General features: G+C 43.5%; 3 protein-coding genes across 5 annotated transcripts in view; 2 read left to right on the forward strand and 1 right to left on the reverse strand.

The window, feature by feature from the left end:
- Nucleotides 1-1,197: 1,197 nt before the first annotated feature.
- peak3 (PEAK family member 3) lies at nt 1,198-5,573 on the reverse strand. The gene is made up of 4 exons (XM_048976357.1): nt 5,312-5,573; nt 4,938-5,092; nt 3,639-4,150; nt 1,198-2,802 (listed from the first exon to the last, which is right to left on the reverse strand). Exons 1-4 carry the CDS (start codon nt 5,395-5,397, stop codon nt 1,708-1,710), a joined length of 1,848 nt encoding a protein of 615 aa, XP_048832314.1. The 5' UTR covers nt 5,398-5,573; the 3' UTR covers nt 1,198-1,707.
- Nucleotides 5,574-8,823: 3,250 nt separating this feature from the next.
- On the forward strand, nt 8,824-11,619 carry org (oogenesis-related gene). 2 transcript variants are annotated; one of them, XM_048976840.1, is made up of 7 exons: nt 8,824-8,982; nt 9,346-9,426; nt 9,906-10,128; nt 10,269-10,417; nt 10,650-10,767; nt 11,004-11,046; nt 11,511-11,619. In XM_048976840.1, exons 1-5 carry the CDS (start codon nt 8,929-8,931, stop codon nt 10,761-10,763), a joined length of 621 nt encoding a protein of 206 aa, XP_048832797.1. In that variant the 5' UTR covers nt 8,824-8,928; the 3' UTR covers nt 10,764-10,767; nt 11,004-11,046; nt 11,511-11,619. The 2 variants fall into 2 exon arrangements, with proteins under 2 accessions (XP_048832797.1, XP_048832796.1); XM_048976839.1 differs by having other exon boundaries at nt 10,650-10,757.
- A 4,253-nt stretch (nt 11,620-15,872) lies between these two features.
- The window catches only part of lingo3a (leucine rich repeat and Ig domain containing 3a), a 42,494-nt gene continuing 37,075 nt past the window's right edge, over nt 15,873-21,291 (forward strand). Inside the window, exon 1 of one of the 2 annotated variants that reach the window (XM_048977558.1) lies at nt 15,873-15,887. The gene's annotated coding sequence lies outside the window, so the exon portion shown is untranslated. Of the gene's footprint in view, nt 15,888-20,948; nt 21,012-21,291 lie in introns of those variants that run through there. The other variant, XM_048977557.1, reaches the window with a different exon arrangement.

Consider the following 21,291-nt stretch of genomic DNA (forward strand, 5'->3'; position numbering starts at 1 on the left):
GCTCCATATAGATCACAAACTTCACTGGAGATCACTGGAAAACAGAATCACTGAAGGAAGAAAACCAAAGGTTTGTATTCTAAAATCTTGAGGACCGCAAGGGTGTACTTCTTAAACACAGGCAACTGTTTCAAAGCACAGAATAGACTAAAAATAGTTAACTAACAAATTAGAATTTGTAATCTTCATGTTCAGAAGGTCCGCGTGCATGTTGTGGCAGATGGGTTGGCACCAGCACATCCGGGTGATGTCTCAAGTTGTATACTTATGTAACCATTTAACACCTTAACCCTTGTGTAAATGTCACTTTCAGGAAACTTGCATTGCGCTATGGAAGCTGCAGATAACCGTAGCTGCAAATTTTTATTGAACATCTCTTCCCTGAACACAGAAGGTTTTCTGAACAAATAACTTTGCAAAGTTTAGAAACTAAATGTTATACATTTTTATCCGTGTTAAATTTTCTATGACGTTTCATAATGGCTGCCGGGTGTAATATGCCTTCCTGCTTGCTTACGTGTATCAGCAAAGGCCTCGGCTCTCAAAATATGCTGACAGGTAGCGTGTGGCTCAGTGGGTTGCCGATTTGAGCTTGCCTCAGCACATCTGTGGGTTCGTAAAGAAGGTCCTTAACCCCCAGCTCCCTAGGCATGGCTGCCCTTTGCGACCAGTGTTCTCTCCCCTACAGAGAGCAAGTTTGGGAAGGCATGAAGAGAATTTACCCACAGGGATCGAAAAAGTACCAATTAGTGTTTGTCAAGGTTCCTGAGACTAGTCTACACATGCATTTGCATGCATGTCACAGGTTTATTACCTTGTAAATAGTCTGTACGGTTTGCAAACCACCCCAATGCTTTTGATGCAGCTAATGTTCAGGTTTATAATGGAGTAATACAGATTTGCTGTAAGACCTCTTGCATGAGTCAAAGTGTCTGACATCAGGGCAAGTGTAATGTTAACTACTATTGGCACGTGAGGTGCAGTGATGCTTCTGCTGCCCTGAGCACCAGAGGGCAAGTGTATCAATCGGCAGCTCGGACACGTAGCACCGAAATCTGTTGCAATTCAGATCAGTACGATGAACCTAGAAAACAAGAAAAACTGCCTATTGGCCTAAAAGATGGATCCTAAAGTATTACAGATCAATATCATTTTTAAAAACTTCGATTAATTGAAAAAACATTTTTTGCACACCTCTACTTTGCATCCGTATTTTAATATGATTTTTAATACAAAGTGCAGCAAAATGTTTACATATAAATAATGCTTCTGAGGGATGCTAATCTTAATTTTATTGAATAACATGCACTTTAGTTTTAATCTTTTGAGTTTCTTAGCAGATGATATACAACTTTTTCACCATTTCATTACAGCTTGACATGCTGTACCAGGCGTGGTCCAGCCAGTGACTAAATCCATTTCAGGACTACTGTATGTCTTCTGACAAGAAAATTAGTAAGAAGCTCTAAATAAAGAGCTGATCAAATCTTTATAGGATCATTATATTGGGTGTGACATTGCTATTATAGCTATTGTTATACATGCTGACGTGTGCTACATTGTTTGCTGTGTTTCTGTGGGTTCTCAGCATAGCCTAGAATATCTGCAAGTCAGGGTTTCATTTTGCAGCAGGTGCCCAGCTCCTGACATATGCCTGAGCAGCAAAGACTTATGCGCTTTAAGTTCCTCCTGCAGAGTAATTTAGCATTAGTGTGCGAAGCTTCCGTGTCCCAGGACCTCCGTGCTTTTTAGTATAGTGTCTGGGGAAGTGAGGCTGTGGTACTGTAGACATAAGTAGTCCTCCCATTGCAGCGTGCGCTGGTCCACGGAGACGCCCCTCTCGGCCAGCTTCAGCACCAGTAGTGAGCGCTTCACTGACAGCCAGTTCTCAATCAGCAGCTGCTCTGCCGGGTTCTGCTGGAGGAGCCTAGGGCCCCAGAGCAGGACCTGTAAGACTCCGATGGCGTCAGATATTTGCAGCTTGCCTTCCTGGAGCGAGGTGGCCAGCTGGAGCAAGCCGGGGGTATAGGGAGACCCGGGTGTTTCCCGAGGGGCTCCCCTTGCGTCTTCGGCAGAGGGGTTTTCTGGAATGGGCAAGCAGTGCTTCAGAAGACTGGCAAGCTGTAGCTCCTCTGGGTCCTGGGCGTCGTCGGCCTCGGGCAGCAAACGGGAATCGGCGAGTACGATTCGCGGGGCTCCCCATTTCCCCCACGCAATTTCTATGGATTCCCTCAGATCCCTGCCTTCTTCACGCCCCCCGTCACCCATCCTTCCGCCCTCGGCCTCTGGCCACACAAGCAGGATGCTCCGCGGGTGCAGCCGTGTGCACATGGCACTATGGCTGCGCAGATGCTGCAAGCCCTGGGTCACCTGAAGCAGGAGCAGGCCCAGCCGCCTCTCGTATGCTTCAGGTCGAGCGCGGTAGAGCGACGCTCCATCCTGCACAAACTCCTCCAAGGTCCCCCAAGGCACCTCTTTGACGACAGCTATGTCGCAGCCCTCTGACAAGAGCGAAAGAACCGTGCGAGTTTCACCATTAGGACACTCCGGTAGATTCCTATCTAGTTCTGTGCTGCTCTCAGACAAAAACACTGAGGACGGCTCATCAGATAAGCGGACACCTTTGGTGGTAATGTCTTCCTGTTCATTCCCCTGGCCTTCTTGTCTGATACATTTCAGCTTCTGCTCTCTAGCCGATGTCAGGCATTGTTCAAAATACACAAAGACCTTCTCGATGTTGACATGGGGCGGCAGCGTTGCTGGACGAGACAGTCTGGAAGTCTCCGTGCTGGACTTGAAAACCTGTGAATGAATATGCATGCGGTGTATTTTTTTCAGCATAAAAACCACAGCCCGGTAAGTTTAGAAATGAATAATTATTGCTTGGTATGCATGTAGCATCTACAGTGTGGGAAAGGTACAGGATATCACTGTTATTATGAGTCTTTAAATAGACCAGAACAACAGCTATAAGCATAAAATGTAGCACAACTACCAACTCGTAAGACTGGCAATTTACAGAGTATTCCGTTAATTTCTAAACTCTAGCAGGCAGAGGAAGTGGGTGTCACAAGAGTTCAGTCACAGGAACCAACTGCAACCTTATAAGGGTATACCTCAAAACTGTGGCTTAGGGCCATCTGTGAGAACACATGCTCATGTTTGACTTTCTTGAATTAAAAACATCTCATTCTGCAGTGAGCACTTGACCTTAAATCGCACTAATGACTTTGCCATGTTGTGTATTTATGAGATTTGTATAAGTATCTACAAAAAGCACCGTTGGCTTTTTTCAGATCGAGAAATTGCGCAGGGCTACCGACAATGGAGGTAATTTAAATCCATCCATTTCAGAGTCTATCCAGGAAGCTACAGGCATAAGGCAGGGAACAACCCAGGATGGGGCACTAACCCATTAGAGGGTACACTCACACACCACTCATTCACACACCAATTGGACTGTAGGGGGAACCCGGAGCACCCAGAGAAAACCCCATTACGACACATGGAACCATGGCAGAGACTCGAACCCCGGTCCCAGAACTTTGAGAACACAGTGGTAACCACCACGCCGCCCCATAATTTACATCGATGACGCAAAATAAATTTTTCCTAATGCCCTTTGGAGAGCAACTTACCTTGGCTGCAAACACACGTGCTGGCAGTTTGGGGCAAACAACGGGGTAGAAGATGGTGCCACCAATACTCCTGGGAGCGTGCCCCCCACTCAGCATGAAGTCTCCGGGCTGCAGGGACTCCACCCCTTGGTTGGACTCCCCTTTAAGGTACAATGTCTCCAGTTGCTGGACCACACTCTTCAGAAACAGCAGGTGACATTGCTGGATATGGAGAAAGATCTCTTCCTGGTTCTTGAAGTTCTTGAAAAGGTTGGACAGCTGATTGTCTGGGGTATTGAAGTCTAGCGTGTTCAGGTTTAACTGGGCCGGGCCCTCGGCTGGTAGATTGTCATCCGGCTCTGTGTCTATCTGCAGATTTTTCATAGGTCTGATCATGTAAATGGGGTTGTCATAATTTTGGCCTTTTAACCGGTAAGAGCAGCGGGGCGACAGACTCCCTCCTGGTAGGGAGTAGGTTCTGATGAGTCGCTTTTTTGGTAGCGGGGGTGGCGACTTTTCCGACAGGAATCTGCCTGCATGATTGCAGGAGAGACGAAGACATACATGTAAGCGTAAATAAAAAGAGGTCACTGTGAAGTGAGTACGTTACAGTTATGTGGCCTCCTGGCTTCCAGTGCCAAAGCTAATAGTCCCTTCGCGTGGAGGCAAAATCTATATCTAACACGTCCCCACCTTGTGTCTATAATAATGCTGGAGTTAATGCCGTGACTGTGGCTGCCTTTATACTTGGTGCAGGGTGGCACTTTAGATGACCCTCCCAAGCAGTGCCCCCTTTTTGGAAACTTGGAAAAAAATACATTTTTGCACGAATGAAGTACATTCCTATAAATTTCTGCAAAAATATCTCTGCCTGCAAGACTTAGAATGTTTCCACTAAAACGGGCCGTGCAGAAACTTTTTGAGGGGCAGGTGCTTGACAGATGTCCTTTGTAATTTTTGGCAAGGGGGGGGGTGTCCCCGTCGGTAAACCAAAAGAGAATTTGATGCAGTTTGCCGAGCTGGTGGGTTTCAGTGATTAAGAAGGGGCGATCAGCACCGCAAAAGGGGGCACTTTCGATCATTTGGGCAAACAGGCAGGTGTGTAAGCACCCCCTGTCCCCCCCTGCCCTCCCCCTGCCCCCCGCCTCCCACATTTATGTTTCTAAAGCAAGATCTTGTTTCAGGTGTTACTTCCCCCGGTTTCACGAGTACGTACTTTAAGATGGGAAAGAGAGCAGCAGATATGGAGAAAACATTAGCTTCGTCTAACCGTGATGCATCGCTAAAGCTGTACGTGGTTACATTGGGTTTGACCCTCACCATGGCGATGGTGTATGGGGCACTGGGCCGCCTGGCAGTCGGTCGGTGCAGAAGAATCTTGCAGAAGGGTGGGTGTCTCATTCTGGAGCGTGAAAATACTGTTGGGGTCCCATTCTGAATCCAGGTCAGAAATGGAGCTTTGAGAATATAGGCTCCTGGGCAAAGGCAATGCCAGTTACTCTAATGCGATTATTTCAATTATTATTATAACACGTTGGGTGTTCACAAGCATGATGTAACAAGAGGAGATGCTTCTGCAGTTATTGCATTACACAGATGTAGTTATTTCAGAGTGCGATGTCGTCTCCTTGACTATTTAATGCTAAACATGGGCAAGATGGTGCTGACAGATGAGTGAAGTATGTTGGACTTACCTGCGTCGTTTCACGGGTAACTCTGGGGGCCGGAGGGGATCGTCCAGCCCGGCGTCCTCCAGGTCTGCTTGTTTGGGCTCGTCCATCAGTCGGCTCTCTAGTCTTCACTGATCAACTGTCTCAGCGTCCCTGCGTGCTACGCGGGGTCTACACTGACTTTTAGTCTCTTAGTGCGGTTTGCAGTCGCTCCGCCTCCTATGTCTGCCTGACAAGTGCCAGTCATATCGCACCGTGATCTGTGCAGTCTGAAGCTGGTGCCGGAACTGTGCACACTATATCATTTTTTTTTCTGTGCCAACCTCAACCAAAAAAAGGAAGAACAGACCCCCCCCCCAGCCCCCCTCCCCTGCCTCTCTCATCTTACTTTTTCTCCTTTTTCTTTCTCTCTCATGCATCTGTTCACATCCTGTCCTAATGTAATACGCTTCCTATTTGAGATAAGAGATTAACTGAGAAAAAAACAACCTTTCCTCTTTCCTCATACATGGCAACTCTCAATGTTTTTGTAGTTAAAAAACAACTTAACCATCATTACTCATTGGTACACGGATTTTAATTATATGTTTCACACATTTTCCTGCAATAAAGATGCAAAAGGTTCTTTGTGATTAAGAACAATTACAGGACTGCATATTAAATTAGGCCCAGATGAAAACTGATTGCAAAACTGAACTTTGGAAATATGTTTTGTACATTGGCCTTTTTATACACAAATATTTTAATCATCGGGTAACTGAATATCAGGCTCTCAGAGAGCAGAATGATGCTATCCATGGTGTGGTCCCCCTTGCTTCCACAAGAGGGAGCCTGAAATGCATTCCAGGAATAGTCAAAGGGCAAAATCTGCCCCAGGCCTGTCATATAAAGTGAAGTATATTCATTCTGCTAGTTTAAATCTACTTTCTGACTACTTGATTGGGGAGATTATTTTAGCTATTCTTACGGCCAGAGAGGTGAGGCCAATGGTCATCTAAGGAGAGCCAGGCGACCAGTTTTGCTTTATTAGTTCCATGAAAGTAGACCTCTACGCCACAACAACATTGAGACACCAGGCCAGTAATAATGGTTACATGCAGAGGAATGCTGCCACCTCATCATTTCAGTTTGAAGGGGATCTCTGTGTTCTATTGTGGAAGCGGGTGAGAAAGTGCCTGATTTAGACACTTCTACTTTCATTTCAGGATCTTTGTTTGAACTGGCGTGGTAAGTGGCGCGCATGTTTATAAAATCTGGAGTTCTGCTCGTGCTCTTCGTAAACGGCTACTTCACAGACCACACTCCAGAAAGTGAAGAGCCACTTGTAAGATCACTGCTGTCTGGACGGTGTTGTGTCTGTCACGTCAACACACACTTAAGGGCAGATGAATCTGACCTTTGCACTGGTGGAGGACGTACGGCAACTGGGGGAGACTGGCTGATCAGACTAAACTTCTCTACTAAGAATAAACCTTGCAGAGATATCAAATGAAAGCTGGTAGCCACCTTTCTTAGCACACACCGAAGAGGGCCATGTGTCCTCTCCTGATCATTAAAGGGTGCTCACAGGAAGTCTTCGGATGTTTGCTTAATTCAGTAAAAATATTGGAAATGTATTGGTTTTATAACACAAATCATTATATATATATGGCACATTAAAATCTATCAGAAGTAGTAAAATATTCAGTAGTAAAAAACTGAAGCACAAATTATAGTTCTAGAAGAGAGTTAAGAAGTTCATTGACAAGCAGTCTCACTGGGAACTTTTTAAGTAGTAACACTTAAGCGATTATATATAAAACACCAAACATTTGTGTTTAGTATCCCATTGAAAACCAATGACCTCGAATGCAATTACTAACAAGATGGCAAGAACAGAAATGAATGAGTCAGTCAAACAAATTGAAATGAAAACATCCTTGTGGAAGATACAATATGTGAACAAAAAAGTATCGGGACACACCTCTTAATCACTGAATTCAGGTGCTTCATTCAGACCCATTGCCACAGGTGTATAAAAACAAGCACCCGGACCATGCAGTCAGGTTTACAAACATCTGTGAAAGAATGATTCGTTCTGAAGAGCTCAGTGAAGTCAGCCTTGGTCCTGTCATAGGATGCCTCCTTTGTAATATGCAATATTTTTTTTCCCGTACTAGACATTCTTCAGTCAGCTGTAAGTAGTAGTATTGTAAACTGGAAGCATTTAGACAGTTAAACAGATTTCCATCTGCCCACCTACTGCATAACTGTTGTGCTGCATGCCGTAGCACTCTTCTGCAATTCGTCATTATCTGTTGTGCAGCTATAGTACACCCTCATATTTCATATTTATTACTTATTTGTTGTTCTTACTCTCTTATATTGCATAGTTTTGCATAGTACTGTGTGTTCTACCCCCCCCCCCCCCAACCTACAACTTCTGGCATGAGAATTCCATTGTTCCTCTGCGCGTAACAATAAAACTTGAAACTTAAAATTCTAAAGATCCCGTATTTGTATTGGTTTCAGTTCCTTTGCATGTTTATAGAAAAATTGTTTAACACTTGAGTCACAAGGCTGAACGCTACACGTCTATGGATCATGAATAATAGACACTTTATTGATCCCTGTGGGGAAATCCTCTTTTATCCCATCCTGTTCTCCATTACACACTTATATACAAGAGCAAGCTTGGCAGTGAAGAGCAGCCACCTGCAATGGCTCCCATGGTGTTGGGGGTTAAGGGTCTTGCTCACAGGCCCATAGATAGGGCCTTCTGAAGGGGTGCTGATTTGCCAGCCAATTTCACTTTGTTTCAAATCGGGGGGTGCAGTGGTGATGCTCCACTATGGTTAGGACCCGTACTGCCTACAGATGTGATTATTCTGCGGAGGCCGGACTCAAACCAGCAACATTCTAATCACACACACAGAGGCTTAGCCCACTGAGCCACATGACGCTATCTATTGCCAGCACATGTGGGATACCGAGGCATGGCTGTGCATGTCAACAATCCACTCAGTGCAATGAGTCAGCTGAACTTGTATTTGGTGCAATTTCATCTAAATACAAACATATAACATCAGCACTATACAGGAGTGTAGCACATAATATAAATAGCATTTAATTATTCTGTTTAATTTTGCAATAGTCAAAACAAAAAAGGGTATAATAAATTAAGTGCAATAAGGTGAGCAATATGTAATTGCTAAAATAATTATTCGTGATAAGTGAGATTTCAGGCAGCATGAAGATTGTGGTTCATTGATACAATTATTAGACAAGGAAAACTAGCAAGTAGAATACAAGGAGTGCTAAAAGTTACACTATAAATGATGGCAACAAAATGAAAAACAAAATAAAAACATTTAACGTCAGTATACTTCAAGCAGGTCACCTTAGAATTAAATTCGAAACTGAGCGCACTTGCTTTGCAGCCATAATATTTAATGCTACCAGCGCCTCTCATATTATATGGGCGTACTTGCGGTAAACTTCACTGCTTAATTGGTTAATTGGTTGTTTGTGCAAAGTATGGGTGTACGCTCCAAGTGCGTCGGCGGGTGCTGATTGGAGGAAAAAAGGCAAAAATAAGGTACGTGTGCAGCTTCATACCAAACCGGTACTCGGCCGCGGACTCTTGCCTTACCGGCGGTAGGATGAGCTCGCATTGTAGCTGCACAATCGAACCCGAGCCGTCCAAGAATACTCAGGTGGGTTTTTTTTTCTCCTTAAATATGCATGCATTCTAGCGGTAGTAATATGAAGAGGGGAATGGCGATAAATTACGTTGACTTAAATCAAGTTATGTCGTATCACTCGGAATACTTCTTAGAGTTTTGGGTTGATGAACTAGCTAATTGTGCGCCATTGTTGGCGTAAATGGTTACTTGATAGAGTTACCTTAAAGCTTTTTTGGTTCTTTTTGTTCTTCAGGTTTTCCTGGAGATGAATGTATGTGGTTTGAATGTTCATGCGTGTCTCTAACTGGATCTTTACTATTGAGGCCTGCAAATGTGCCGCTATTGCGTAAAACTGCACGTTAGCCGTATTTTTCACGATGGCGTGCCTGGCAGGACGCGGCTGTGGTGAGAAGAGACGGAGTCCTGACCGCTTTCCTCCGCCGCCTTTCGCAGTCTTGGCCGGTCAGATTCACGGTATGTTGCCAATGCCGTTCTGCTGTTTCAAGCAGGCTGGCAGGGCTCCCCGTCAATTGATGTTTCAGCATACTTGTATCGCCCAGTCTTCGCAGTCTTTTCTGCTGTGCAATTGGTGGAGCGTCCATAATAACTCTTACGTATCCCTGAATATGAATGTTACTCTTTCGTGAAGTAGATGCTTTTGAGTGTCTAACCGCAGAAGTCCATCTGAATTGCTTTTGCGTGATGTTTAGAAGTGCTTCATGTTATACCGGACTTCTTGCATCTGAAGTTTATGCAAGTCTTTGTACCAATTTTTATTTTTTTTTTGAGGGGGAGGGGATGAGCTTTTAAAACCCTCTATGGGCTATTTTGCGTTATTTCACTGCTGGGTTTAAACATTTCATGATCCCTCCTGCATGTTTCAGGGTCCCCCTCTGTTCTTCACATTACCATAGAAATGATCTGAATATGACTAGCCCTGCGTTTTCCCACAGATGCGTGCCCTGAATGGATTCTGGTGGCTTCTTGGATTGTCTCGGCCTGAGATCAGCCATGCCTCCCCCGTGCAGCCTGGGTCCCCTCCGGCCCGTCAATGTCGTACCGGCAGGAAGCGCCTGCGCAGGATAACTCGCCTCTTCTTGGCCGTCTTACCTCGTCGTGTGCAGAGTCTTCTGGGTTACCCTGTCTGCACCAGCATTGGTTGCTCTGTGTCACCAGGCAAGCCCCCCCCCTGCTCTGGTTGTATTGTTTACTGTGACCTACAGAAGCTGACATGAACTCCGCTAATAGCAACCTGCTGTTAGGTGGTAGTAGCTGTTGCCATCTTCTCCGAGTCTGACTGCGCTGCCATCTTCCAGATGTCCGCTGCTCCCCCACCAAGCCCTGTGGGAAGGGTAGCAAACGAAAACAGGACGACGTGGATGAAGACGATGAGCAGCCGTCCTGGGTGGAGGCTTTGACTGAGGAGCTGGCTGATGAAGACTGCCATGAGGATCCGGATTATGAGGTTGAAGCTTTTGCTCGGACGCTACAGAACTGAGAACCCAAGTTGTCGAACTGTCAGCTATGCTTTGCCATTTTGGATTGTAGTCGAGTGCTGGTCTTTAGTGGGATGTGTTTCAGGATTAAGTAGTTTCGCGCGCAAACACACCCAATAAAACTTTAAGAAATGGTTTCTGTCAGCTGGTCTAAGCTTAAACTGGTCTCCCTGATTTCCGTCCTTTTCTGTTTTTAAACAGCCCAGCACCTTGGAGACGGACAGTGAAGAGTATCGCACTCATAATGACACGGAGAGTGACATTGAAATCGAGAAGGTCGGCAACATCACCAGGATCAAAGATCTGACGGTATAACGGGGTACATTTGCTGAAACTTATCCAGATTACCTTTAATCTGGCTAAGAATGAAATCCTGTTTTGTGAAACAGGCCCCAGGAGTTTGCACTCAGCCTTTTTGGAGTCTTGGCTTTTTAGTGTGAATTGAGTTGACAATGCAGATCACAGCTTGTATTAGGGCTGGTAGTCTGACTGTCTTATAGCCTTTTGGCTGGTTCTACTTTGCTATGAGGAGGAATTAACGCTGATTTCTTTCAGGATGTCCTTCCCAAGCCTTAGTGGACACTGGTTGCCTGATCAGGTATGTCTTTGCTTTTGTTTACTGGGGAGACTGGACTGCTGATGTTACCGGGTTAATCTCGTCTACAGAAATGAATGCATGCGTAACTCTCGCTAATTGTGTGTGGGTCAGGTGTACATTACATTGGGGACCAAATGTCCCCACAATGTGACTTTAAAACCTGTTTTTATAATGTGGAGACTTAGGCCTATATTATACTATTCATATATCTCACATCTTTCCAGTCCCTGCAAGGGGGGAACTTTTTTTAAAAATTATTTTATAGAAATCTATCTGCAATCAAATTTATTTTTGCTTCCTTACTTTATGATTAGGGCTGGGTAGGGGATCTTCATTGGTGGAATTGGTCCCCCCCCCCCCCCATAGAAATTAACAATTTCCCATAAAGATTTGTGTGTGAGCTACACTTTCAAAACTGAACTACCTTACAGTAATAACTAGCTAGTTATCTTTTTTCCCTTCAGGTGTTATGGACTTCTGCTTCGAAACTTCCCTGAGAATGTTCTCTTAATGTTTTTTTGTATGTAATTTTGTGTGTCCAATTTAACAATAAATTCATATTCTAACTTTAAATGCTTCCTTTTGTCCACTAGAGGGTGTGACTTGCCTTAATCACAGGGGCTCCTACTAGAGATGACTAGCCTTCACTTTAGCTACTTGCTGTAAATAGTCAGTAATGCATTTTCAAAGAAAGGTACTTCTCACTAGTGATTCGGTACCAGTTTGTGGGTTTTTGTGGTCATGTGTTCATTTCCTTTGTCCCTGTTAGACCAAAACCCCTGCTGCACTCACCATTATACAGAATAGAAATGACTCTTCGCCCTACACAGCATGTGCTGCTAAACAGTCAGTGATTTTTATTTTCTCCTTTTAATGTTTTCTGGATAAATAAGCCTCTCCGTCAGAAGGTACTGCTCCTTTGCATAGTCTGAAAGGGATATGCGTCAGTATTTTTAAAAATAGAACCTGCAGTAGCAATCATTCTCATTAATATAACTGTGAATTAACCTCACTTTAGTTCAGCTCTTTAGTTGTGGCTGTTTGTAACGTGCAGCAGTTGAACCCAATTCTTCTACCAAAACAGTAGTTGATCTAAACTAGCTTCGCTACTAGTTCTATAAATCCTTCACTGCATTTTAAATTCCCCGGTATAGGGTGTGTATGTGTGTGTGTGTGTGTATATATATATATATATATATATAACACTGAAGTTATTACAAATCACTCCGAGTGAAATTTTCCTCCATCAAATTACAAAATGGAGCAGTTTTGTGAACTTTCACTTGGTCCAACCCTGATTTTGCTTCTAAAACAAGCACAGGACATAAATGCAGCGTCAGACGTAGGATTAATTTGATAGATGTGCAGTTGGCCTGTCTGCAGTGCTTGTGTGTCAAAGGTGTCTAAACCATCACCACATGCTTGTGAATTTAATATTTTTGTCAGGGGTTTAATGGAAATACCTCTATGCAAGGTTGCAGATAAGGCCTGTTTGTCATTATGCTTTTAGTGATAACTAACCAGAAGTTGTATTACAACCCTATTTGGCGTAGTCTAGGCTGGCTTACATTATGTACTTGTACATGCCCTCAGTTCAAGGGTTCCCTATATGACAAGTCTACAGGTTGAGATATTTCGAATTATGCAATTTGTTTTAATTTGTCAGTTGCAGCCATCTCTCTCTCCACAGCTAAACCATGTGCAAAGGAAGCTTAAACTGCAGAAAGTGACCTATAGTGCAAATGTGATTTCTTTAGGGGTTGAAAAAACTAAACAGGGGTGTAGTTTTGGATTAAACTACAAGCCCGAGGGCCAGAAGTTGGATAACTTTTTGGATTTAAGGTAGTGTGGGCTGAACGCAAGAACAAATTCATTTAAACTTTCGTACCTTAAATCTGACAAGTTATCTGACTAAGTTCGTTGGCTTCTGCGACCTGTATCATGGGCACGGCGATGGAGTCCAGGGAACCGCATGACTTGTTTTCATTTGATCTGCCGTGTGGCTTATGATGGCACTGTTTGGCGAACTACATTTGGTGGCATTTACGAACTTTAAAGAACCTTTTATTTAGCCAGCATACATCTATATTTGTGCAAGAATGATCAGCCAGGCATTTCACTTTGCTGTCCTGTACTGTTTTGCTTCTAATAGCAGTGCAGTCTGTGTATTGTGTCCACCTGTATGTCATCCTGCTCACTCTGTTCCATGCGGAGTCATTTTCCTTTCTGCCCTACATCTCTGTATAATTCGGTTCTCTGAAATCTGCTGGGACTACCTCTCCCGCCTCCTGGCTCACCGTCTGTGTCATGGTGTCCTCTGGAAGGGGTGAATCTCACAAGCCCTGGGGCTCTCCTCTTATATTCACCTTCTTGGTTTGTCCTCTCATCTGACTGGGGAGGGAAAAGAATGAGCCCACGGTTACGTGTGGTGTTGTGAGAGAACCGATTCTTTGGAGAAACACACGGCCCTTGTCTTGTCACTCGTGCTTTTACCCAGTTCCCCTCTGTGGTTGCCCACGCTCCTCTGTTATGCTGATGTTGCTTTCTGATTGGCGTTATCAGAAATGTTCACAAACGTTGCACATTCAGGGGGAAGGAGTAAGCGAAGCTACCGGTGTCCTTGGGATCTGATCTCGTGACCTTATCGCAGTTCACCCTCTATGTATGTATGGTGCGGGAAGACCTGACTCATGCAGTCTGATAAACCCCCCCCCCCCCCCCCCCCCCTTCAATGTTGCGTCAAATGCAAACGTAGCGCACTTGGAAAATTTTATGAAAATGCGCATTTGTTAACCCCCCCGCCCCCCCAGTCATTATGACTTTTTTAATACTAGCCTCATGAATTTATGCATGGCAGACTATTATGGTGCAAAAAGATTAGCTGCAGAAAACAGCTCTTTGGAATGAGTCAGCTCTGCCCACAGGTTATAAACTCCCGGCTGCTGTGTGGCTCTCATATGGCCCACAGCGAGCTGGAGAGCTTTACAGTGGTATGTGAAGGACGTGTATCCCACTCGCTTCCAGCTCTCCATCCTGCCTCCCACGGTAGCTTCCGTGCACCCAGCTGTGCGGGACTCGGCTTCCTGACTGTAGCCGAGCAGAGTAGGCGGATCCGGAGAGCCCTCAGCACCCCTTAGGAACATGACGATGCCTCCATTCATTCAGAGCACTTCTCGGCTCATAACCTAACAAGCCGTCACCTCAACTTTCTGTAAATGAGCAGGAATCCTGCGTCCGTCCAGTAATCAGGCAGCACCCTCTGCTAATTTGTGGGTTTGGAAGGAAACTGATTTTTCGTTTTAATACACAAGCATGCTATCACTTTCAGACCCTTTCATCAGCATTTTTAAAAACTGCTTCCAGGCTTAATGTGGTGCATTTCTGGAGACGGAACAGCATTCGGGAATGTACCAGGCAAGCTGAGAGGGGGAAAAAAAAACACACATTATTGTCAAAGTTCGGGAATGGGAAACTGCAAGGCGGGGGGGAGACAAAAATGAGACAATCCTCTTCATTTAGGCAGTGAGGCAAAAGGTCTGATACTGAGGATTTCTCAGCTCTGTGGATTTCATATGAGAGAGTGGGGTTGGGTCTCTTGTCTTTACTTTGATAGCCTGTAAAACCCTTGCAGGATTACCTTGTAGCTGTAGACTTCACTGCTGTTCAATATGTACATGTACGCAGGCAGCCTGCGCTGGGGGTTGATGTGAAAGGTTTGCATTATCAGTTAGTGGGCTGGTTTGCCCTCGTGAATCTGTTTTTCCACTGTTTCCGGAAGCTGGCACAACGGCTTGTTATTCCAGGGGTGGTACCTTGAAATGGGGGTGTTGGTGGCAGTAAGGTTAGAGTGTGCTTGTAGTCAGAATGTGTTATCTTAGCGTCAGAAGGATGGCGTAAAGGCAGAGAGACCCACCGCACTGACCTGCCAAAATGAGGGTGTCCTAGCTTTCAAAGCTTAGTATGTGTGGAGGATTCAGTGTGTGTGTGTGTGTGTGTGTGTGCGCTGTCAAAATCTGGCTGAAAGCACAAGTGGGAGAATGAAATTTGTACCAACTAAATCTATGTTGCACAGTTTTCAGCTGAGTGCTTTGTGTGGTCAGAGGGAGAGCAGCACAAGAGCAATTATTTTTATACAAGCTTGATCTCACAGTTGAAAAATGAGAGTGCACTGAATATGGGGAATAGCTGCAGAATAAGATGTGGTGGGAGCTATCCTCCTGCAGTAATGATAGCAATATTAACCACCTCGGTAGAATATTAGGAATGTTCACTGGATGTGGTAGGACTGATGCATTATGGGTAAACAATACATGCACAGTTGTGCTTCATTCCTACTGGTGTGCTGTAGTATTGTGCTCACAGATCATCGCTTACTGCCTTGCTTATTTGAATAAAGCTCAAATTTGATTTAGATGCGACTAGTATGTTGGTGTGTATGGTATCTCGTGTTCATAGCTTTAACACCAATATCTTGGAATGCAAATAGGGGTAAAGTAGTAATTAGGGTAACGAGATCCGCAAAAGCCCAGAGGAGATGGAGATTAACATTAAAGACTTTTTGGGGGATACTTATGACGAATTAATGAAGGTACTACATTGCTCGACATTTCAAATCTTCCCAGCCCCCCTGTGACCCTGTAAGCATTTGTAACGTAATTAGACGGATAATTGAGCAGGATAATTAATGTAGGACCATGCCATAAAAATCTTATGGAAATGCATGGTAATGCGTCTCTGTGAAGTTTAGTCTTCCCCATCGGAACTGCTTGCAGCTAAAGGGAAACTAGATCAGTGTGAGTTTTCATCCATGAGTATTAGTAGGAAGTGTGAGGTCAACTTTGGTAAGTCTGGGTTACTTTGTCAGCTTTTATATATGGTGGCTTTCAAAGATTGGGTTATTGAAGATTTGCTATGTTCTGTTGCCATACCGGCACATGTTAATTGGTTGTCTTAACACATGTGCCAGTGATATGGATATTTCAGAACTATTTTATATACAGAGCAGATCTGTTCTCAGAAGGTTTGTGAATAATGTTGTATTAAGCTTGTTCTAAGTACCTCATCTAGTATTTATTTAAGGATGCATGCTGTTTTTCTTTGGTGCGCTCTTTCTGGATTATAATCTCTCCAAGGATTTCTGGGGCTCCCATGGAACGTATGACTGTCTGTGAAACGCACATTTTGATTAAATGTTTTATACGCGCAGAGTAGTCGGCTTTCCTGCTATTCGGTGACAGGTGTCCGCTGGAGATCTCGTCACCAGTAAGAGTTGGAGTGCAATTGGGAAGCATTAGTCTGACTCAGTGCTTTGGCCAGTCTCACAATGATGGGGCCCTGAAGAATATCAGGCCGTTTCCATAGGCTATGCTTGACACTAGGGTGAATCTAGCCCCTGTTTTCCAGTGTAGCTGCCACTGAAACTCCACCTCACCCTAAGTCTCATCTGAATTTTACTCCATGTTCATTGTGTAACTTGGGTCTAAGATCTAGACTCCATACAGTTTTCCAAAAAGTGCCTTACAGAACATCTTTGATATATTAGTGCCTGATGATTTGTTCATTTCTTCTAATCGGACCCCGAAGAGCTTGTGGCTTTAGACGGTGGTTCGATGATGCACTCTGAACAGCTGGCAGACACTGGCGAGCAGCTCGGCGGGCTAAATCTCTGTGCCCATGATCAAAAGATCTCCGGTTTGTGCCCTGACCTCAGCAGAACAGTCACATGTCTGTGGGCCTTTGACCAAGGCCCTTATCATGCAGCATCCTTGGAGCTGGGGGTTATCTGACCCTGTAACCCCCTTACCTGTGCAAATAGAAAATAATTTTTTTTATAAGCCTTTTATCAAGTCTTGTCATAATATTCAGTTTGATTTTGAAGCTGAACTGTCCACATGAAATAAAACTGGATTGTATTTAAAGTTTTCCAGTTCTCTTTCTGTCTTGTTGCTAAGGTATTTTGTGTTTTTTGTAAGATGGGGGGGGGGGGATTGAACAATAATTTCAAGGTACTGTAGAGTATGGATTCCCAACCCTTTGATTACTGCAGACCAGTTCATGGTGTGTTAAAAAATAAATTAATTAATTAAAATTTGGGCCAGATATCTTCTGGAGTGGACGGGAGATCCTGGAGGCAAATCGATCCGAGATTTAATAACTGTAACAGTTGAATATAACCATTTTTTTGACCTGATCAAAACTTCAGTGGTTGTAAAAAGGCCTGGCTTGAAAACAGTTTCCACAGTGCGTTTGAATATAGCATATCTGAGAGTGCAAACAAGGCCTGATGCTTTTGATCAAAGAACGGTGTTCTCAGTGCTTGTAATTAAAATGTGGATGGATGGATCACTTATCAGCCACCAGCTGAATGTGGCCTGTCCTGTCTGGTACACAGGCCACTCTAGGCTTTTCTCCAAAGGTGTTGAAGGTGAGAGCCAAACCAGCCAATCATTCAGATAAATTTGTAAAAAAATTACATTTTCAAAAAGTGTCATTGCACATTGATGTGACTAACACAAGCCATATTTTGAAATATATACAATATAATTAAACTTAATATTTGAATGTTTTCATCTGGCCAGTAGGGGGTGGAATTGCACCCCTGGTAAAAATGCCTATGAGACGGTGGAAAAACCTTGTTTTAATCAGATGACGTAGATTTCCTGGACCTAGCGTCAGTGGTTTCCAGGATTCATTAACCACAGTCTTCCATTTCCACTTGCTTCTTATCCAGCCATGCTGCTCCTCAGGCCTCCATCATTATAATCTCGCCTTTCTAGCTTGAGAAATGGGGGGGGGGGGGGGGGGTTTGGATGAGTTTTAACAGACTTTCCTTTTAGCCATCAAACATTTCAAGAGTAAAGCAACTGGCAAACCTTGAGGGGTTTCCAAATTCTCATGTACCTCCGGTGAGGACTTCAGTGCTGTTAGACGTGCATCGACACACAATAAAGATATATTCTTTACCGTGGGTATGGTTTAGCTCTTTATGTGGCAGTGTGTACCTGTATTTGGGTGTGCGGTTAAAGGGACGAGGGCACAGTAAGAGATTTTATCGCAGCCCCCAGCTGATGCAGGAATAGTACGCTTTTGAATCCCCTGAGGCAATGAGTGTACTGGCTCCTCCCTCACAAGGTGCCCCTCCTGCAGTATAATAATGAGAAAATTGGCTCAATCAGTATGTTGTTTTTGGTTTGCTGGAGTAAGGCTTCAATGCAAATCCCAGTCTCTGTTAGACAGAATGGATTTCTGTCTGGGTGGGCTGGGGTGAGGCCTGCTGAAGTATCCCTGGGTATTGTGTGTGTGAGAGTCTCTCTGCCTCGCAAAAACAAGCTGAGTACAGAGCAGTTTTTAGAATAATTGCCAACCAGTGCACATAATGTAATTCAAAGCTGTGCTGCTATGAGCAGGTGGCCCTGGAAATGTATCGCATGGGGATGTCAGTCTCTTGCTCGCAATATCACCCCCAAAGTCTTAATCCTGCAGGTTTGGGTCCCACGATCGATAGATCATTTCACTGCATCAGCACCTCTCTTTTTGAGGAGCCAATCAGAAGCGAACCCTTCATCCAGAGGGAGTTACCAATGGCATTGCTAGATGGTTGATAACCCTTTGCTAATCTGCCACTGTGTGTTAAATACAAGAATGATAAGGAGAGAGAGACTGCTCTAGGTCAGCCATAGGTTCTCATATCACTCTCCAAAGTCACAGCTTCACTGATTCTAAGGCTGGTGAAACAGAATTTCATTACTACTCATAATGTATTTGATGGTACTGTTAAGAAACCTAAAACGCTTTACCGTAGGAGATTCTGGACCTGCCCCCCCCCTGTATGCTGGCCAGCACCCACTTAAAATTTACACGACATTCACTCATACATTTCGGTTTCTTGTTTTTTAAATGAATAACAAATGATGCAACTTAGAAAGACCCAAAGTATGTGTCACAGCCAGTGATAACTGACTGATGATGAAGCGTTACCTATATGGGTTTTCATTTATTGTGTGCCAGAAAGACCCATGATTCACTCTTTTTCTTCACCACAGAAAATGAAATCATAGGTTTCTCTTTGATTCTTAGCACTCGTCTATAATAATGGAGGATGCATTCATTTTAATATGAATGACACTCAAATGTATAACCGGTTGGGTGTGTGTTCATGATTCCTGTTGTTTCTCCTTAATATTCATCTTTATCTTGGCTGTTTACCACAAAAAATCTCTAATGACCATACCTAAAACTAATTTTGTAATCACCGTAACTCGACAATGGTTTCCATTACCATTTACTCACCACTATTGTGAATAATAATTAAAGTGCTTGATTTCTATGAATCATTTAAGCCTTTTTTTCTGGCAATTTTGATAATTCAAAAAGTTGTTGTTTTGCGGAACTATTAATCTGAGCTCGTAATCGGATCGGTATAAGTCACAGACATATGAATCTTTTTAATCGAGAGAACTTCCTCGATCGGTCGTCCAAGTTGCAGAGTATTCCATCATTTACAGTGTTGTTCAATGTAATAGACATTTCTCTTCTATTTTAAAGTCTTTTTTAGGAACGCGATTATCGTTTATTATGGCCATGTATTATTTCCTTCCACAGACCTGCTTGATGCAACACCGCTTTTCCGACTCCCTAACACAGTAAGGAATGAGATCTGTTTCATTACTGCAGGAATACTACGTTCCTGTAAGTGTAAGGGGCGGCATATGGTGTTATCTGGCATGGGGGTTGTTTAATATATAGAGATCACTTCGCGTCAACACCTTTATTTGTACACGCTTGGGTGATCAGCGCTTACCTGCTCCCCTGGGACTTGCATTCACCTTTCGTACTAATTAAAATTTGAAAATAAAAACATCTCACATTAAAACACACTATATTTAACGACTGTACATAATGTAAGGGATGTGAAGTAACAAACCACAAATACTCTAGTTACTGAACCGGACCCCCCCCCCCCTCCTAGAATTTCTACATTAAAGTAGTTTAAAATTCTAGTACTTTTATTTGAGTACGTATGAAGTGCTATAACGATATTTATGCTACACTACTTATTCTTGAATCGTGTACAATACTTACCATAACAGCATACTGATTTTATCGACTCAACTTTCCCCCGTTTTATAACTCCTTTAACGACGTTAGTTTGCGTAGTCAATCATAGCGAAGCTCATATAAGGGCATTCTCGTGGCAGGTTGGCTACAAAGTTAACGCCGTTAACAACTGCGGACGTAGTGGCTGGAATTGCCTCGGCAACAGAACGAGTGCGCGCAAAAATTAGTAACGGCATCATGTTATATCGGCATCTTAAGCCTATTAAGAAATAAATCAATTCAATTTATTCTTTAGTAATTTGTAGAAAGAGAGATAAGTTATTTTCAGTTTTGCCAACTCTCACGTTTCTGGTGAGACGCTAGCGCTTTTTAACTCGCGCTCACGCCAGAAATCTTACGGCAAATCTATATTATGCCATTATAAACCTAAAAACTAGCTACACCAAAACGTTGGGGGTAGGTGGGGAAATCTACAGAATAGTTACAAGGAAATAAAATGATTACATACATGTAAATACGCGTGCAGACTTGTCTTCTAATTGAAAACCTCGTGCCTACCAGCTGACCAGAGTTGGCATCCCTGTATGTATGTTGTTTGTGGCTTTATCATATCACTTCAAACCTATTTGCAGTCGAATTTTAGCTAGCTTGTCCAGTTGGCTTACTATGTACATTATTGTTAGGCGACTCTAGACAAGGCAGCTGTAAGTGCTGCTGTCAGTGAGTTACTCGCTATGTATTAACGGTACAATTGGCAGACCCTTGAGGGTACAGCCCCAGTGACAAGCAAAGGTACGCATTTTTACCCTTTTTTTTTTTTTTTTTTTTTTTTTTTTTTTTTTTACAGAGTGCACATCTGAAGTACAGACCCACAAAGGGAGGGCTAAATTCATTACAGACTTGCCAGGGTATGCGATGTGATGCTTCCACGCAAATGAGAATTTTATGAGAATTTGTTGTGGTTACATGTGTTCTGATGAAAGAGAAATTAATCCAAACAATAAAGCCTTGACCAGCTTTAATTCAAAGGAGAATTTTTCAAGCAAAAAGTAAAGCTATTTAAATGAGATTAGACCCACTATTATGTGTGGATTATTGATTACTAAAGAATTTTATATTTATAAGGGAGTCCTAATATAACTTCATGCAATGAGATTCTATTGAGCTGTAATAATCTTCATTTATATT

This window comes from Brienomyrus brachyistius, chromosome 15 (assembly GCF_023856365.1).
Source record: "Brienomyrus brachyistius isolate T26 chromosome 15, BBRACH_0.4, whole genome shotgun sequence".
In the NCBI taxonomy this organism is placed as follows: Eukaryota; Metazoa; Chordata; class Actinopteri; order Osteoglossiformes; family Mormyridae; genus Brienomyrus; species Brienomyrus brachyistius.

Excerpts from the sequence above, each read along its gene's own strand:
- org (XM_048976839.1), top strand. The coding sequence starts at position 8,929 with ATGAGCTCGCATTGTAGCTGCACAATCGAACCCGAGCCGTCCAAGAAT. Across the intron at positions 8,983-9,345 it reads AGCCGTCCAAGAATACTCAG|GACGCGGCTGTGGTGAGAAG; the intron begins GTGGGTTTTTTT and ends CGTGCCTGGCAG. Across the intron at positions 10,758-11,003 it reads CCAGGATCAAAGATCTGACG|GATGTCCTTCCCAAGCCTTA; the intron begins GTATAACGGGGT and ends GATTTCTTTCAG.
- peak3 (XM_048976357.1), bottom strand. The coding sequence starts at position 5,397 with ATGGACGAGCCCAAACAAGCAGACCTGGAGGACGCCGGGCTGGACGAT. Across the intron at positions 5,093-5,311 it reads TTACCCGTGAAACGACGCAG|GAGCCTATATTCTCAAAGCT; the intron begins GTAAGTCCAACA and ends GCCTTTGCCCAG. Across the intron at positions 4,151-4,937 it reads CCCCATACACCATCGCCATG|GCAGATTCCTGTCGGAAAAG; the intron begins GTGAGGGTCAAA and ends GCAATCATGCAG.